Source organism: Lagenorhynchus albirostris, chromosome 18, assembly GCF_949774975.1.
Source record: "Lagenorhynchus albirostris chromosome 18, mLagAlb1.1, whole genome shotgun sequence".
Classification (NCBI taxonomy): domain Eukaryota; kingdom Metazoa; phylum Chordata; class Mammalia; order Artiodactyla; family Delphinidae; genus Lagenorhynchus; species Lagenorhynchus albirostris.
Window position 1 is genome coordinate 50,509,206 of NC_083112.1, and position 19,369 is coordinate 50,528,574.

General features: G+C 38.0%; 1 protein-coding gene across 2 annotated transcripts; it reads right to left on the reverse strand.

Moving 5' to 3' along the window:
- Nucleotides 1-466: 466 nt before the first annotated feature.
- FBXL3 (F-box and leucine rich repeat protein 3) lies at nucleotides 467-19,026 on the reverse strand. 2 transcript variants are annotated; one of them, XM_060129511.1, is made up of 5 exons: nucleotides 17,845-19,026; nucleotides 14,426-14,777; nucleotides 11,448-11,570; nucleotides 8,057-8,165; nucleotides 467-1,843 (listed from the first exon to the last, which is right to left on the reverse strand). In XM_060129511.1, the coding sequence occupies exons 2-5, from the start codon at nucleotides 14,774-14,776 to the stop codon at nucleotides 1,200-1,202; spliced, it is 1,227 nt and encodes a 408-aa protein (XP_059985494.1). In that variant the 5' UTR covers nucleotide 14,777; nucleotides 17,845-19,026; the 3' UTR covers nucleotides 467-1,199. The 2 variants fall into 2 exon arrangements, with proteins under 2 accessions (XP_059985494.1, XP_059985493.1); XM_060129510.1 differs by having other exon boundaries at nucleotides 8,057-8,228; nucleotides 17,845-19,025.
- Between the last annotated feature and the right edge of the window lie 343 nt (nucleotides 19,027-19,369).

The window sequence follows — 19,369 nt, forward strand, 5'->3', positions numbered from 1 at the left end:
TGCCTAACTTAAATAATATAAAATATCAGTTTAACCAAATTAACTATCACAAAACTGCAGACATTTTTCTATTAAAATTTTCCAGTCCACTGAGCAATATTTACTCAAAAATATGATTATGAACTTAAATATATGCTCTTTTAAATTTACTGTTTATGCTGAACTGTACATTGGTGCTTTTATGATTTTTGAAAATTCTACTTACATAACTATATAATTCCAAAATGTAAAAATAAGCCATCACTAAAATTCACTGGAGACGAATATTCTTTCATGGAAACAATTTATAAACATTTTAAAGTTCTACCTTTAATTATTTCAATTTGGCTTTTTAAAATAAACTTCTCATTTCAGTTATTGTGTAATACTTCAAAACTAAGTTTAAACAAAGATAAACCCAAGAAGAACTAGTAAAAGCATTCCTTACTTTACATATGATGCCCCAAGTGCCACATACATAGTAATGTATCACAGAAAAGAATTTATATAGTTTAGCAGATTACAGAGCAATCCTAAAAGTTTATACAAAGCTAAACACTGCCTCCCTTTTATTCCACTCATTTTCTTTTAATTTGATCTTGGCTCTATTTATTATTATCTTTCTACAGTAACCACTGTGTGACATCAGTTTTTCTAAGTGTTCCAATTAATTGTATATACTTCTTTCAACAGCTTTGTAACATTTTAGAACATTCAACCAAACTTTTTCATTAGATACAATATATCCTACATTTTTCTCACAAAATGCTCACTTTCCTGAGCTATATTAAACACCTTATAACAGGTGTATGTATAACTGAAGACCCTAAAATGTCAAGTTTACATTTTTAAAAAATGCATAGAGAACATCACATTTTGGAAAACCTATTAGTACTCACTTATTAGATATTATAATATATATGTTTTGTTTCCTTCAGACTGTAAAATGTTTAATCTTTACTACTTTCAGATCTGAATCACTTTTCTAATTTTTTGAGATTTAACTGCTATTAGGCTAAAGAAATAGATGAAGTTTTCTGACCAAAACTGGTCCATGAGTCTTCCAAAAAACAATCCTTATATACTCAATGAAGATATCAAATTTCTGTGCCACAAAATAGTAGAATTATATCAGACCTACAGGAAATAAGCTTTTATTATAATACAATATGCTTAAAATTAAGGTGCTATTATTCATCATGCCCTATGTCATCTGGTCTTTACCAAGTGGGCATCATGTCTGGAAACCACACTCTACCAAGATGCTTAGACACTTCCCAGTGAATCTGCTCCAAACTATACTTTTGGTCAGGAATTAATACTTCTTCCATAATGGATAATTGAGACAGGCGGCCACCACACATCTTCACAAACTCAACAAAGGCACTGCATGAGACTTCGCATTCCCCTAGTCCAATAGCCGACAGATTTTTGCAACGTTCTGCAATGCGAATTAACTCTTCATCAAGTGGCCGTAATCCATTAGCACACACTACTAGCTCAACTAGTCTAGGACATGTCATTCCGACACGGCCAAGCACATCTTTGCTTACTGATCTCCCAAAGTAAAGATGGGTGGCAGGTATTTCATACCGAAAGAACGGATCAAATTCCTCTTCATATAAAAAAAAATACATTACTAAGTTCACTTTGGGTGAATGTCTGATGAAAGCATCCCAGCTGCTCTTCTGAATAGCATGGAAGTGTGTCTGTCCAGGATTCTCACTGACCACGTCAATGCGCAAATGTTCTAATCGAACGTGTTTTTCAGAAGACAGAGCAAGCAGCAACTCATCGCTTAGCAAGTGGTAATTCAGGGCCAGTTCACGTAAGCCATGACACCGATCTGCCACACAAAGGACACCTTGGAAGAAAGAAGACCCAATTACTTATAAAGTTTTCTACAAGTCCACCATCTCCAAGAATTTGATCAAGTACATGGCCTACAATAAAGTTTTACCACGTTTCGTTACCACAGAGCTATACAATTTACAATCTAGTTGTACTGACTGAACCAGCAGGAAGTCACACATACTTAAAAATCTATTACCAATTCTGTCCGTAAGAAAATGAGACCAATTCTAAATCTGATACCTTAAAAGAAATGAAGCTCACTTACCAACTCAGAAAAATCTTAAATTATTCACTATCATTTAAAAATATACCATGACTAAATAAGACTTATCCCAGTAATGCACAGTGTCATATTTTTTTTAAAAACTGATGACTAACACTAAGTTTATAGGTTAAGCAAGAAAAATCACATGATCATTGTGACAGGCTAAAAGACATTTTTTTGAAATTCAAAATCTAATCGTAATGAAAAAAATAAGGTAAAACCAGATAAAATGAGATTTATGTAACTAAATAAGACATTTGAAAAATTTTAAAAAAAGCCTTCCATCAAATGAACAAAAAGTTTAACTGCTAATAGTAACGTAACAAGCCTGTCAAATTTCTAAGAAAAAAATACCAAGATTATCAACTAGATAGAGGAATCAAAAGATAACTGCTCAATTCACATTAATGGAAATATACATCATGACTTTTAAAGCTCTAACGTTCTCAGAAAGCAACTCCTTATATGGCTCCTTATACTTCGGGCACTATGCTTCAAAAACTGCCCAAAACCCCTAGCGCAGGAGCAGGTTTTTCTGATCTCTGAAGTGGTCTAGTGTAAGAACTCTGCCGCAAAGAGACACACCCTGATACTACTTGATAAATGACCCACTCAAACCATTTCTTTTCTGTGTTTAGAAACAAGGATAGGAACAACAAAACAGACAACATATTATCTACTATTTATTGTACAAGTATGATATGTTAGGTTCTAGATATGTTATCCCACAAATACTCAAAAAAAATCTAGAAAAACAAGTGTCTGTTTTAGTTTGAAGTTGAGTCAGCTAGCTAAAGATAGCAAAGCTGGAATTCAAACACAGACTGAGCGACTCTTAGGTGCATGTGTTCACCTCCTGCCTAAGAAGCAACAAGACGGAGGTCACCAATAAGCCAAAGCTTTACACAGCTGTGGGAGGAGAATACAGGCAACAGAGTCAATGACGTGATAAACTGAACCACCAGTATAAGAGAGTCACCAGAAGAGGGAGTAAAAGACATCTGTGCTTCACTATTCAGCCACTGCAAAACTTCTGTTCTCCACAAGGTATGGATATACTTTGAAATAAACCCTGATCATCCAAGGTAACCTGGACACATCTCTGTTCTCCGCCATCTCATAAAGCCTGATATAAAAAGAAAGAAACACATGGGAAATGGTAACCAAAGACGCAAATAAAAGAAACTTTGAGGTATCGTTTAATGACTACTAAAACAGTTGTGGCAGGCATAATTCTAAAAGTTGTCCTCAAGATTCCATGCCCTAACCTCCAGAACCTGTGAATGTGGTAAGATGATCACTCCCATGATTTTTGTTATGCTATAGACAGCACAGTTAGCTTTAAAGCAAGATTAGCCAGGCGATCCTAATCTAATCACATGAGCCCTGTAAACAGTTTTCTCTGGCTGGTTGCAGAAGAGGAAGTCAGATTCAGAGCTTCTCTAGCTAAACAGAGAAGCCTGCTGAGCCATGCCTCTAGCTCTGACCTACAGAAGAACTGGGATGCTAATAAATGGGTGATGGTTAAAGCTGCTATATTTGCAGCTGTTGGTTATGCAGCAATAGAAAACACACAGTTACAAGTGCTTAAATACTTAACACGAAATAGTGACAAAGATAAAACTGGTAAACTATTACAACTCAATAATACAAAGACAAGTAACCTAATTGAAACATAGGCAAAGGATCTGAATAGACATCTCTCCAAGGAAGATATACACGTGATCAATAAGCACATGAAAAGACATCTGAGTCATCAAGAAAATACAAATCAAAACCACAAGATACCAGTTTACATTCACTAGGATGGCTATAATCAAAAAGACAAATAAGTGTTGATGAGGATGTGAAAAAGTTGGAGCCCTTGTACACTGCTAGTGGAAATGTAAAATGATGCAGCTGCTTTGGAAAACAGTCTAGCAGTTCCTCAAATGGTTAAACAGAGTTACTACATGATTCAGCAATTCTAATTCTTGTTATACACCCAAGAGAAATTAAAGTGTCCACACAAAAACTTGCATATACATTTTCACAGCATTATTCATAATAGTCAAAAGGTAGAAACAACCCAAATATCCATCAACTGATCAACAAAAAAATGTGGTATTATCCATAAATGCAATATTATTTGGCAATAAGAAGAGAAATACTGATACATGCTACAACATGGATGAACCTTGAAAACATCACACTAAGTGAAAGAAGCCAGTCACAAAGGACCACATACAGTTCCATGTACATGAAATGTCCAAAATAGGTACATCTACAGAGACAGAAAGTAGATTAGTGATTGCGTAGGGCTGGTTGGAATGAGGGTTTTGGGGAGTGACGGCTAAGAGGTACTTTTGGGGAGAGTAAAAGTTTTTTAAAATTCACTGTAGTGATGGATGCACTACTCTGTCAATACACTAAAAGTCAATACATTGTAAACTATGATATATGAATTATATCTCAATAAAGCTGTTATAAAACTGGTACAGAAATCCATTGGTGGTGGTGTATAAACTTATACAACTCATGTTGGAAAAAAACACAGCAAGAAGCATTAAAAAAATCTAAACCCTTTGACATAGCTCTTCCACTTCTAAATAATTTGTCCAAAAGAAGAAATTAACAGAAGCAGACTATATGCTAAAATAGTTCATTTTTTAAATCACAGCAAATAGCAGAAACAAGTTAAGTGATCAACTGTAAAAGAACTATGAGGCAAATGTTGGCCTATCAACAAGACAAAAAACTAAGTAGCTAAATGTTCATTAGTTCAGCTGATAATTAATGAGTGTCTTATATGTTAACAACTGGTGCTAGGATGGTAAAGAGTCAACAGAAACAAGACATCCTTATCCTAACAGAAGCCAGCAGATAATTAAACAAGAATGCTCTGGGAGTCACAGCAAGGAAATCAGGGAAAATTTCCAGAACAAACACAGACCTACAGAATTTAGAAGGATCAAGCTAGGGCAAAAGGCGAGTAAAGAAGAAAAGAGAATAGCATTTCTGTGCGAATACTCAGACATGGACGAAAACACAAGCACTGTAAGAAATGAAAGGAGCTCAATATACAGTATGTAAGTAAAAGAATATCTTAAAGGCCGAAATCCAATAGACAGGCAAGGACCAGATCATATGGGACCTTGTCAGCCTCAGTAAGGAGTTTGGATCTTACCTAAAGTATAGTGAGAAGTTTTGAAGGAAACTGGAGGGAAAAAAATCAGATGTATATGTTAGAAAGATTACTCTGGCTATACCATGGAAATCAAATTAGAGAAGAGCAAGGCTGCAAGTTAGGAAATCAGTTAAGAGGGTACTCACAAAGCTTACAGGGCTAGATTAGAGTGGACATGAAGAAAGGTAGAGTGTATTAGTTTCAGCTGCTTAACAGAATACCACAGACTGGGTGGCTTAAACAATAAACATTTATTTCTCACAGTTCTGGAGGCTGGAAGTCCAAGATCGGGTGCCAGCAAGGTTGGGTTCTGGTGAGGCCAGAACTCTTTCTGGCTTCTTGCTGTGTCTTTACATGGCAGAAAGAGAGATCAGATCATCTTTCCTATCCCTTCTTAGAAGGGCACTAATCCCATTTATGAGGATTTCTTCCTTATGACCTAAATACCTCCCAACCCACTTTCAAACACTGGGGAGTAGGGCTTCAACATGTGAACTGGGGCAGTGGGTGAGGGGTGGAGGAGAACACCACAAACATTCAGTAAATAGCATAGAGATTCAAAGCATGTATCAGTGATGGAGTCACTAGACCTCAGTGACTAAAGGGATGTAGAAAGTAAGGGTAGAAGAAATCAAGGATATCTGTTCGGTCCCTGACAACCAAACGAGCAGTACCATTCACTGAGACAGTAAAAAGGGAGAAGCAAGAGATTTCAATAGGGGGAAAAGGAAGTTCATTAATCTGACGTACCAGTGAGACACTCTAGAGGCACTAGGCCATCAGCAGCTCAACACATAGCTCTGGAGTTCCAGAAACACTAAAAGTAGGAGGTGTTAACATATAGAACATAACTGAAGCCACTGATGAAGCTGACACAGCCCAGAGTTTACAGAATAAAACAATAAAGGGCCCAGTACGGAACACAGTGAAACACCAAAATTTAAGGAATGAAAAGAGAAACTAGCAAAGGAAACACAGTAGGAACTATCAGAGAGGAAGGAGGAAAATCAAGTCACTAGTGTCCAATGGTGCTTAGAGGTCCAGTAATAGACAATTATAAGGACTATATGAAATGGGAAACATTTTTTGATAAAAATTGAACTGAAAAACTGTTCAGTGAAGAAAAAGGCATAGAAAATTGCCCTTAATTACAACTTAGAGAAAGAAACTATCTAAATATACAAAATATGGATAGAAAAAAAATACATAAGTGTTAAATTTTAAATTAAATCCTGTGTTTATACTCTTAAAGTATTACAGGTGCTCTTTCTCTCCCCTTCCCAACAACTAATCCAAATGCCATTAATGCTCAGTAAGACCAAGCAAGCTTATACTATATTATGAGCACTGATCTGTATATTTAATAAAAATAAATGAGCATGAGATGTACCAGGATAAAGAGAATAATGAGCTCAGTTTCACAGAGAAACCAGAGACCCAAAGGTTCTCGTACAGTGTGGTAAGTGCTACAAGCTATGTTGAGAGTGCTATGGAAACAGCAAGTGGGGCTTCTAAACCAGACGGGAGGAGGAAGAAACTGGAACAGCTGAACTAAATTTTGAAGGCTGGACTGGAGTTAGCCAGGTGAAGAAGTAAAAAAAAATTTTTTTATAGAGGCATTCTCCAAGGTACAGTGTACTGGCCACACACACATACCAAGAACTGTTGTTACATAGGGCTCAAATAAAAGCTACACATGAGTAAAAAGCAAACAAGATTAAAGAGAGAGGTGGGGGTCAGGAAACAAAGATCTTTGTACACTATGAAGTATGGACTGTACTCTCACAGGAACCTATATACGGTAGACAGTAAAATGTGACCATGGTCACATAAGGAGCTGCCAATGCCCGATCTTCTTAACTTCTATTTTATTTAGATTATCACCTTCAATGATAATCTAGAAGCGGCAGAAAAAGATAGGAAAACACTGCAATAGACCTCACCATTCCCATCACCACACCCTCCGTGTGGGAGACATGGGAGGATAGAAAGTAATCTCCATCCAAGAGGGAATCATTTTCTTGGGGGAAGGCCAGGCTTTAGTTATGGCAAAAAGGTGGGAGGTGTTCTGTAAAGAGATCAAAACAGGTTTTCCAAAGTAACACAGCAAAATGGTTGGGAGAGATGTCAACAGTTGGAGGGTGAGTCAGGAATGAAGCATCAGACTAACACAAAGTGTAGGTTTATAACTGCTTTATAATACAAACCATTTGGAATTTAAATGCTCTCAAAGTGAATAACCTAGTAATGCTTAGTCTATACAAGAAAAGCTGGGAAGAGCATTAATAATGCTGCTCCTCCATTTGACGCACTCGGCTCTAAAACTCAACTTAGGAAAAGGACTATTTTGCAAAATGTAAGGTGATAACTTCAGCACAACTCCTCTCCCTCCACATAGTGAGACAAAAAGCAACTGTGAGATTTCTATGACTCAAAACCTACCCTGTTAGCTCAACCACAATTAGAGAAAATCCTACTTTACCTAAAGGGCCATCTCAGGCTGACCTCGCAGTGTCCTTTCCTTTTATTTTTTTAATTTTTCCATTTTCTAGCACAGGTTGGACACAAATTGCCAAATAAAAAGATTAGAAAATAAGTTGAAAGTAAGTGTCTACACTAGGAATGCTACAGAATTTATGCTACTGTATTATAACAATAAAAATATTTTTGTTCAATAGAGAGGAAATAATCATATGAACTCACCTTCAAGGTTAATGATCATAATTCTCCTTAATTTGATAAACACATCGATACATTTTACTAAAATATTATCTGGCAAAAGCCACACATACCTGCTGGAGAGACGTGAGGACAGCTGCTCATTTTTAGCAACTTGAGTGTATCACTGTTGTTGGCCACTAGTACTTTGAGGGAGGGATCATCTACTGGGGTGTCATCTATCTTAAGGGAGGACAAAGACTTGGAGTTTACAAACACAACCGTCAGTGCAGAGATGAAGTGAGACTGAAAAACAAAAAAATTGAAACACTGTTTCAATTTTTACAAATGAGAATTGAGGGGTTTTCATATAATACACACATAGTTCATCTGAACCCTAATATATTTCACAACTGTTTTGGGGTAGCAGCCCCTCACTCTGTTGTGGGAATATGGTAAAAAAAGAGAGGTGACTTCCCACCATCTTTGAGAACGACCTTTTTACGTGGGGGAAAAAAGATTTCAAACCTCAGGATGGGTGTCTCTGAATCACAACAGTCACTGGTAAGTAAAAAGAGGAACTCTGGAACCCAGAATGAGAATACCTCTCAGACACTTCACATCACCTTATCTGGAAATCCTACTCCAGTGTATTAACACGGAACTGCATTCTTTTTTGGTGATAGTAATGACCACTAAAATAGTTAATAACTATTAGCAAAATCATCAAAAATTAAAACAACAGTCAATCAACTTAGAAGCTATGAAAGACTTATTTGGAATATGGAAGCTCATACAAAATTTGATTCTAAAATAATAAAAATCATAACTAAATAAAATTCCAAACTTAAAACTCCTTTAGGGGCTTCCCTGGTGGTCCAGTGGCTAAGACTATGTGCTCCCAATGCAGGGGGCCCAGGTTTGATCCCGGGTCAGGGAACTAGATCCCACATGCCACAACTAAGAGTTTGCATGTCGCAACTAAAGATCCTGTGTGCCGCAGCTAAGGGCTGGAGCAGCCAAATAAATAAATATTGAAAAAAAAAACTCCTTTAAATTTGCTAAATTATCTACAGTTATCTATATATGTAATATTCTGTTGGACAGAGAATCTGACCTAAAGACCACTGTAGGAAACCATTTCCTAACCATTGTAGGAAATAGGAATTAAAGCACAAAGTATGGGACCCTGGATCAGAGCTAATAAGCCATAACCAATGGACTCAATACAGCAGTGAAAGGGAGGGATGAGGGCAGGCTAGTAGCCAAGAAAGTACACCGAAACATTATCTTCTTGGTCACATTCCCTAAATTACTTTTTTCCTACTGTGATTAAATAACTACTTAAATTTTGATTAAGTATCTGTTTAACAACTTAAATGTTAACATCTTTCTCCTAATATTTCCATATTAAATTCAACTATATCTGTATTAGTATATGCATGACTCCATCACTGACTTCTTTTTCGCATTTCCCTCAGAGTTAGCTCTGGTCAAATACAGTTGTTTCACGTTCTCTTCAGTTCTCCCAGGATTTCCAAGATATAGCAATATAGGCTTTCAATATTCTACGAAAGCCATAATAAGAAAAGAAAGAAAAACAGCATAAACATCCTAGGCCCATTTAATAAGGAAGAGTCCCAGATGCACCCATAGTTCCCAAAACCAAAATGACTGCATGTAAGTATAATACTAGTACTAGATATGCATAATGATCATCCTGAGTAATAAAAAAAGAAGGAAATTATGTTCAACATACCTTTTACTATGGTATCTTTTACATACTGTATGTGTACTTATATTTTAACTACAATATGTACACAGAAAAATCAATTCAAAATAATTCATTTCCCATATGAAGCTTGAACAAGGCATTACTATACCACATAACTCAGTGCTTCTTAGAGGGCCATGAACCATCTTAATCAGAACCACCTGGACTGCTCTTAGGAAAAGGAAATTTCGAAGGATACCCAAAACTCAGAAGTTCCTCAGATGATTGTTATGCATATTAAGTTTGAGAACCACAGTGATTGAACTCCTATACTTAGAACCTTAAAATGTTGACATGAACAGACTCTTGCTGATTTCCCTCATGTTACACATGAGGAAAACAATTTATCTCAAATGTACATATTCAATGAACCTTTTAAAAAATTAATTAAGACTTTGAAATCAACTGGTGATACATTTGTTACTGATATTCCATTGAACAGCCTGGGTTATAATATAAATTCAATTTAGTAATACAGACGTACCTCGGAGATAGTGCAGGAATTGGTTCCAGACTACCACAATAAAGTGACTGTTACAATAAAGCTAGTCACACAAGTTTTCTAGTTTCCCAGTTCATATAAAAGTAATGTTTACACTACACTGTAGTCTATTAAGTATGCAATAGCATTATATTTAAAAACACAATGTATATACATTAAAAAATACTTTATTGCTAAAATATGCTAATCATCACCTGAGGCTTCAGCAAGCTGTCATCTTTTTGCAATAGTAACGTCAAAGATCACTGATCACAGATCACCATAACCAGTAAAACAATAATGAAAAAGTCTGAAATACTGCAAGAATTACCAAAATGTGACATAGAGACATGAAGTGAGCAAATGCTGTTGGAAAAATGGTGCCAAGTGACTTGCCTGACACGCCACAAACCTTCAATTTGTAAAAAATGCATTATTTGTGAAGTGCTGCAATAAAGTGAAGTGCAATAAAAGGAGGTATTTTTTTTCTGAATCATCCTAGTAAATTAAACGATTAGGTGTTTAAAGGGGTGTCTATATTTTAGTTTGTGGCGTATTCTGATAAAATCTTACAGATTACTGCTGGATACTAACCTAACTGAACATGAGCTAACATACACAGGGATTTTATCAGTTGCCTTTCTAAAAATGCACACTTCTTATTTTTCTATTTTAAGAGAATAGTTATTAGAGAAAGAGACTATCTTGAACTACATGCAGGACCATGTCAGAACATATATATGAATATAAAATTTATATAAATATAAATTTCACCAAAAAAAAAGTTTTCTTTAAGTAAAGTCTGTAAATTAATCTAAGCTGTACTTATACTAACTCTGCTCAAGAACAAATCTTTACACACTTACCAGAAGACTTTCTAGGCGAGCTCTACCTGCTCTTAATACTGGCACTGTCTACTTTTCTTTGATTATAATCTCACCAATCTGCTCTGAAAGTCCGAAAGGGAGCATCTGTATGTCTCTTTTTTTCTAATACGCTTATTTCTCAGTTTTACTTAGTCTCTTTCAGTGCTTCCTATAGAATACTCTGCAAATTCACTCACTCTTTAACATTACCCATAAGGAAACACAAAGTTTTTAAAAAAGGAAAAGTGCTCTAAAAAAAAAATCTTAATACTTAACATTCTAAATAGTAACTGGTTTTCCATTTTACATACCACTTTTCTTACATTCTCATTATCAGTACAAGAAATGGGTAGGATTTCACTGGATTTCTCAGTAAAAGCTAATAAAACAAAACCAGCAGATACCTTTGGTAAATCCATAAAGCTTGGCCGAGCAGTTGAAATAAGTCCAAGTGTTTTTAAAGAGCAATTCACAAGTTGTGATAATATATCACAAGCTGCTTCAGCTGATTCTTTGCTGCTGTCCACCTGGGAAAAGAAAACATCCTTTACACATGAATATGGTCGCATTTCTCCGTGCATATTTTAACTTTACAAAAGCAAGAAATACAGTTATTAGTTTATTGCATTATAATTTAAAGAATTAATATTTATCCTTTCAATCATCTACCCTCACATACAATGTCAAGCTTCTCTGAATCTCCCTGAAAAATTGTAAGGGCAACTGTCAAGGCTTAACTTTCACTATGATAAGATATCTATTTAATGTTAAAAAGACCTGGCTTTTAAGTTGACTTATTACAAACAGACTATATAACCTAATGGAAATATGAACTTACAATCTTTGAAAAATAATTATATATTTGGCAGTGGATCAGATCATACATGTAAGTACAGTGGCTATGGTACAAATGCTTCAAAACAAACTGAATGAGTATTTACTCAGAAGGTTCCAGTGAATCACAACCTGGGATTTACCATTAATGTTATTAATTGAAAGATGAATGTGAAGTAAAATGAGGGTGTCCAACTAGTCAAGCATGAAAATCTGAACCAAACGAGAAGTGGCTAATCCCATGCACTCTTTTGCATAGACATTTCCTGGGGGAAGGGAAATATGGCCAAAAAACTCCTTAAGGATATAAGAAGGAGCTCTTCTATCAAAAAGGAAGCTGTTCCCTGGGCTAAAAAGCATCTTAGAGTAGTTAAAAGTAATATTCCTTTAATTTCCAGATTGACGTAAATTACCTTAACCCAAAAATGTCCTGAAGAGCTCATTGTAAAACTGATATACCAATTTACATTACACAGTTTCAGAACTATTTTCAATCCCACCCTTTGGCTACGTTTCTCTACACCAGCGGTTCTTTTGAGAACTGCTCTGGTTCTGGACCAGCAGCATCAGCTGGGGACTTGCTAGAAATGCACATTCTCACGCCCAATACAGACTATCCGATTCAGTAACGGAGCGCTGGAACCCAGCAATCTTTGTCTCAGTAAGCACTCCAGGCATTTCTGATGCACATAAAATCTGAGAACCACTGTTCTACATAAATAACTCTGACTATAAGACTCTGGCCTATGGTCAGTGAAGAATTAAACACAAATATTATCAGGAGAGCTCAGAAGAATCCTGGGATGTGGCTCTTTCTACAAATCAGAAATTTCCTCAGAAAAATAAACAATCCCTAATAAAAATGTTTAAGCTTATAGGACAAATGGTTTTGTGAAGGTTACACGTGTTGGATACAGCTGAATTGTGTCACAGGTTAACACTGACCCAGCCAATCCACTGGATGGCACTGGTCTTTAGACCTAGGAGATTAATGTATTATACTCATCTTTTTATAGGATTTACCATTATAACACTTTTAGACAACTCAAAGATGACTGAAACCGAGGGGAAGGCTCTTCAGGTTTCCTCATGGGCAGGCGGAGAGGGACAACACATAAGGAGTTCCTGGATTTTTGTTTGTTCTATCCTCCCACTATTCCCCCACCCTTGTCCTCAGTTAGGATGCAACATAACATCCAGGACATCCAATTAAATAAGTATTAAGTATGTCCCAAATAATGCCAGGGATACTTACACTAAAAATTATCCACTGATTATCTGAAATTCAAATTTAACTAGGCATCCCCTATTTTTATTTGCTAAATCTAGCAATCCTACACTTGGTGGCCTAAGTGCCTTTGTGCATTTTTCTGGAAAGACAGCCGTAATACACCCAACCATTCCCAACACCAGGTCTCTCTCCTCTTGTGACACATATGGGAGAATAAACAGGTAATCCCCATTTTAAAAGGAATGACAGGGCTTCACTGGTGGCACAGTGGTTGAGAGTCCGCCTGCTGATGCAGGGGACACGGGTTCGTGCCCCGGTCCGGGAGGATCCCACATGCCGCGGAGCGGCTGGGCCCGTGAGCCACGGCCGCTGAGCCTGCGCGTCTGGAGCCTGTGCTCTGCAACGGGAGAGGCCACAGCAGTGAGAGGCCCGCATACCACAGAAAAAAAAAAAAAAAAAAAAGGAATGACAGTCTTGGAAGCAGACAAGACTTTAGTTTTGGCAAGGGATCTCTGGGTTAAGAACCATTGCTATATATGGGTTAAAGTGACCTGTTTAACAACAGCTGCATATGGCAAATCAGGTATTCATGTGTTACTTTTCAACAATAATTATCAGGTGTATTAAGGATTTAGTGAACGTACCCACATTTCATTACTCAACCCCAAAACAAAACACTACAAGCCTCTGTACTCATACAAACCACTATGATTCCTTAAACTATTCTGGACATCTCAAAAAGCCACCCCTCTTCATTTATCTCATCACTACCTAATTTCCAGTATGTCCCTGCTGGCAATGAAAAGAAACAAACAGTTCTGTCTGGCATTCTTCCATGTACCTTTTTCTATTTCTCTCTAAAATATACTCCAAACCTTTTACACAGAGTTTCTGTATCTCTTTTTTCTTTAAAAACTCCATATCACAAAGCCATCAATAAGCAAAACTCAGTCCTATTAAATAAAAATAACAATTAAGTTTTAATGAAAATTTCCACATCTTTTATTTATTTTACTGTATTATTTCTTTTGGTTCAAATTTGTTCACAATAATTCAATGTGACAGCTTTGGTATATGATTATGTTTATTTAATGGTTGCTTCCACTCTTTTAAGAAATTAGTAACATTTATAATAAAATGGAATAATTTAGCTCAATATAGTTATTTATGATAGCCTCTAAGGTACACGATTACTCTAAATCTTTCAGCACTTTCCCTAAAAAGGCAATAGTTTAAAGACATGAGAAGATGTATTGGTTTAGGACACAAAAGCCACTAAATATGCTTTATTTTTAAAAGAAGGATTTAAAGTATTACCTTGAAGCTGACATATTGTAGATGGTTTGAATGTCTTTTAATAATCTGTTTGATCAGCTCTGGATGTGTTGCTTTCAAATAAGATGTAGCTGGCTGATTCAGTTCAAATTCAAAACATCTCCACAGGTCAGGCATGTGAAATACCTGGTTCCAGTTGCGGCAAACTTGTGAAGCATGAGCCCGGTCAAGAAGAGGCAGATACTTAAACACTTGGAGAATAATGTCCTGAAGGAGATTACCCCAATCGCAAGTCTGAGAACGCTCATTTGTAGTCCTCAGTTTCTTGGATTTCTCTGCAGTACCTTCTTCTGATGAATTATGGTCACTATCTCTTCCTCCTCCTCGTTTCATCCTATTCAGAAAAAATGCATCATTTTTTTTTTATACTTTACAATAGAAATAAATCCAAAATTCATTCTTCTGTCACTGAGATGTGTATACATGTGCTTACAAATACCAACAGAAATATGCAGGAAGAAGTGGATCAGGAATTCAAGGAGAAGAATGTCAAAACAAAATATAATGAAAAACGCCAGCAGAGACCAACTGTCGTTTTACAAACTTATGTCTTTGGTAGGTGCTTTTAAACATTTGTACTGTACTACCTGGGGGGAGAAGTTGATCATAATTTTGAAGCTAAACCAAGAATTTATATTTCAAAAGTTGCAGTCAACTAGAAGGAATATAAAAGAGAACCTACAGTGACACTTTCTCAAGATTTCTTAAAAGTCATCTAAGGGTACCTACTATATTTGAATTCCTGAATTCATGGCAGAGTCCCAGGAACCTCCAGAGAAGACCTGAATTAAGTAATCAACAGATCTCTCCACACTGGGTAGCCTGTGATATGTGTTACTGCCAGACCCAATGTCTGCTTAAAATGAGCAAACTCATCCCCACTGTGCGTATTTGGTCTGGAATGTGGCTGCTTCTTCCAACACATCACTTGCTGTTGCAATGTTTTATCCAAGTTGTATTTTTGAATGAGAGTTAAGTGTTTATTCTATCTGTTTGTATGATCTTCATTCCATTTGATTTTTTGAAAGTAGTTTTGTTGTTGTTGTGTAAAACAGTAGTACGGTTAAAGAGAATGGGTTCTGGAATCAAGCTCCCTGGTTTAATTCCTGGCTCTGCCTCTCACTGGTTATGTGGCCTTGAACAAATTACTTGACTTGCCTGTGCTTCAGTTTGTGAAACGGGAATAACAGAACTACACAGGGTTCTTGTTAGGAATTAAACAGTTATTAGGGCTTTTGAAAGGGGATATCGATGATTGCTGAACTCAGGTATAGGAAAGCAGTCTAGTATTAAGGACATTAAAGTGCAACACAAGAAGAAACAGAGGTTACCAACCAGAGGGCAAAGAATGATCCTAGATTTGTTTTAAAATGAAGTGTGTATGACAGAGAATGAGAACGCAAGCTTATGTATGAGAAAGATACACTGGAAGTAGATTACCACATTAATATAGTAACTATAATAGTGGGATTATATAATAATAGTGGGACAATAATAGTGGTGGGATTACAGGTGATTTTTTCTTTTGCCAGTATGCCTCCCTATATTTTACACGTTTCTTTTAATGTCAGTGAATTAAACTGTAATCAGATAAAAGGTCTTGTTTTGATATATTTGGAAAAATAAATATTGCAGGCTCTAACTAAATGGGGGTAACTGCAGACCACTCACTGGTATCCCTATTTAGTTTAGAGCCTGCAATACCTTTGTCTCTAGAGAGCAGTTCTGGCAGGCTATGCTTTGGATTTAGAGTCACAACTTTTTCACAAAGGATGGCTTGTAGCTCTAGCTCCCTTCTTCTGGCACATCAGTATATAAGAATTCTGACTCCTGTGTGGGACAAATGTACACAAGCATGGCTCCTAACCAAATATGTCTCTGCAGACTCTCTCTCTAGTAGCTAGCTAAAATTGTGAAGGAGGATTAGGGGCTGGAGGAAAATGGCAGAGGACCCTGGCTTTCATGCCATTAAAATCAGCCCAGGAGGTCTTAGTACATGTGCAGTAAACCACCTATTCCTCATTACTCCTACTTCCAACTCTAAGTTAAGTAAATTAAATTATGTATATAATATTGTGCAGGGGGAGAGGAAGGGAGAAAACAGAATGACAGAGGTGATAGCAAGAGGGTAGTTTTATAGAAGACTAAAACTTACATCTGAATCTAAGAATACATTTTTAAAATATGTTTAGAGACAAGGCAGTATAATCTACAATGTCATATTTAATATTAAAAAAAAGTCTCTCCTAGGAATAATTCTCACTAGAGGTTGAGATAACAGTGTCATTATGACCCATTTTTCTGCTTTAACTTATCCTGAAGGCTTACTTTAGTTTTAGCATATAAAATCTGGGTCAAAGAACAAAGAGTTTGCTACTCAGGGCTTATAATTTCTCTTCTGACTACCTAAAACTACTCAGAATTTTGAGAAACAGATTAAAAACATAATGAAGTTATCTTTATAATTTCTACTCCTTATTAAAGAATGCTGATCTATTTCTGGAGAAAAGTCTTCTAAAACCAGAACTATTCAACTTAAAGACAGAATGATTCAGGCTTCCCTGGTGGCGCAGTGGTTGAGAGTCTGCCTGCCGATGCATGGACACGGGTTCGTGCCCAGGTCCAGGAGGATCCCACATGCCGCAGAGCAGCTGGGCCCTTGAGCCATGGCCGCTGAGTCTGCGCATGCGGAGCCTGTGCTCCGCAACGGGAGAAAACACAACAGTGAGAGGCCCGTGTACCGCAAAAACAAAAAAGACAGAATGATTCATTTTACTTTAAAGTATATGGCTATATAAACAAAAATGACAGCCTTTTTTACACAGTTATCTTTGCTGATCCTAACAAATACCTTCTTTTGTCTGTTGCAGTCTTGTTTTTAAATAAAGTATATTTCAATACCTTTCCAAATTGAGGGGAGAAAAAAGTTGACATATCAAAAAGAAGTATGCAACATTGAGGAAAAGTAGCTCTTGGTCTAGATATATAACACTATATGATCACCAAAGTATATTTTAAGCACTTACTAGTCTATGACTAGCTGAACTAGTCTGTAAATTATCAATATATGACTGTAATATGTCAGAATTACAGTATACTAAGCAATAGAAAAAATGTAAGACCAAATGCCAATATAAATGTCTCTGTATTATCCTCATGTATGCATAAAAATGTGAGCTCATAGTGGGCACCTAAGAAAAAATTTTAATGTCTAATTTTTTCCACGATGATCTCATTTATTCATGCAAAAATTTACATTGCTTTCAAAAGTATTTTATTAAATCTATTTACACATGAAGCTGTTATACAGAAAGTTAAACAATTTTGAGCATCCACCAGTCTGCAAAGAATTTACTTCAATGGATTATTTTATCTCCTACTTTTAGTCAAAGTGAAAATACCTCTCACACTTGAACAGGAGTGCAGAGGAGAAGCTGGATGATCAACATCTCTTAGATTTTGTAGAGCACCCGAACTAGGCCTCTTCATGCCTCCGGCAGTTCAGTTCAAACTGTAACTTTTCCAGGCCCCAAATAATCGATGCAACTTAGGCCCCTAAAAGCATCTGGTGAGGGACTTATACTGCTACGAAGCATCAAAAAGCAAACTAATGAGGAAAGACTCCAGCCTCGTTGAGCAGCACAGGGAATTATGCAATTTACTCTTCACATTTCCATACACTCTGAAAGCAGCACTCCACTTGAACATCAGTTGAAGAGCAGCAGAAGAAAACACTTAGCCGCGTGCCCCTCGTTGTATTTTTAGTACATTGCACTGGTAGTAATTTTAAAAGCCCATTTGTAGTTAGCTCTAAAATGCCTGTTTTGGGCAACACATTTCCTTTCCATTTATGTTCTTCTTTGACTAATATCACAATTAATATGCATTCTTTGGCTGGAACACAAGACTAAAACAGCGCAAAGAGCTTAACTCAGGACTAGATGGTAACAGAGAGTGTGGTGGTACGATCATTTGTAGATACTAGAAGTTGATGGCGTGTTTATAAAGATTTCAGGAGTAGAAGGAAGACGACTCTAATTAAAAGATCTGGGCCGTTCCATTGGACATGATCAGCAACAAAATAGCTCATCTCTTAGCCTGGAGATACAGGCCAATCATTTAACAGGCTGTTTTCCCGATCCCTGCACGCAACCCCATCTGAATGGGGTGCTCTTGCTCAAAGCAAGCGCGAAGCTGCTCATCACAAGTTGACCAACTTTTCCACGTGGCTACGAGCGGCCCGGGCGTCCCCTCCTCCCGCGCCACCTCCACGGATTGGCTTTCCCTGACATTTCTGCTGCGCCCTACCCCGGGCAGTCTGTTTTGCCATCTTAATGCCCCTCATTTCTCAAGCTACAAGCACGGCCTTAGCCGACACCGGGAAGAGCCAGACAGAGCGCAAGCTCAACGGTGTCGGTCACCAGCCCCCGCCGAGGGTTAACAAAGCCGGGCGACAGGCTCGGAGGTGTCGCGGGGAGACTGCTGCAGGCCGCCGCCGCGCACGCACCACGCCTTGTTGACTTGTTTTGAAGCAGGCTCTGCGGGGAAATGCCCCGGGGCAGGGTCCGCTGTCGGGCCGCCGCGCCGCGCCGCGCCGCGCCCCGCCCCGCGCTCCCGAGGAGCGGCGCGAGCGCACCCGGGGCCCAGCGCCCCCCGGCCCGCCCAGCCGCCCGCCCACGTCGGCGACCCTCCCCGGCCCCGCCTACGCCTCGGGGCTCGGGCCCTCAGCAGTTACCTGCTGCCGGGGGCGGCTTCCCCCACACTCCACCCCGGGCTCCGCGGGCGGCTTGGCTCGCGGCTCTCACATGAGGCCCCGCGCCTTGCGCTCCCGCCGCCGCGGCGCCCCGCGCTCCACCCGCATCCGAAGCGCTGGTCCCGGGGCGGGCGCCAACGCGGCTCCCCCTTTGCGGCTCTGGCTGCCCAGGG

Excerpts from the sequence above, each read along its gene's own strand:
- FBXL3 (XM_060129510.1), bottom strand. The coding sequence starts at position 14,776 with ATGAAACGAGGAGGAGGAAGAGATAGTGACCATAATTCATCAGAAGAA. Across the intron at positions 8,229-11,447 it reads GCTTTATGGATTTACCAAAG|TCTCACTTCATCTCTGCACT; the intron begins GTATCTGCTGGT and ends TTTGTTTTTCAG. Across the intron at positions 1,844-8,056 it reads TCCTCACGTCTCTCCAGCAG|GTGTCCTTTGTGTGGCAGAT; the intron begins GTATGTGTGGCT and ends CTTTCTTCCAAG.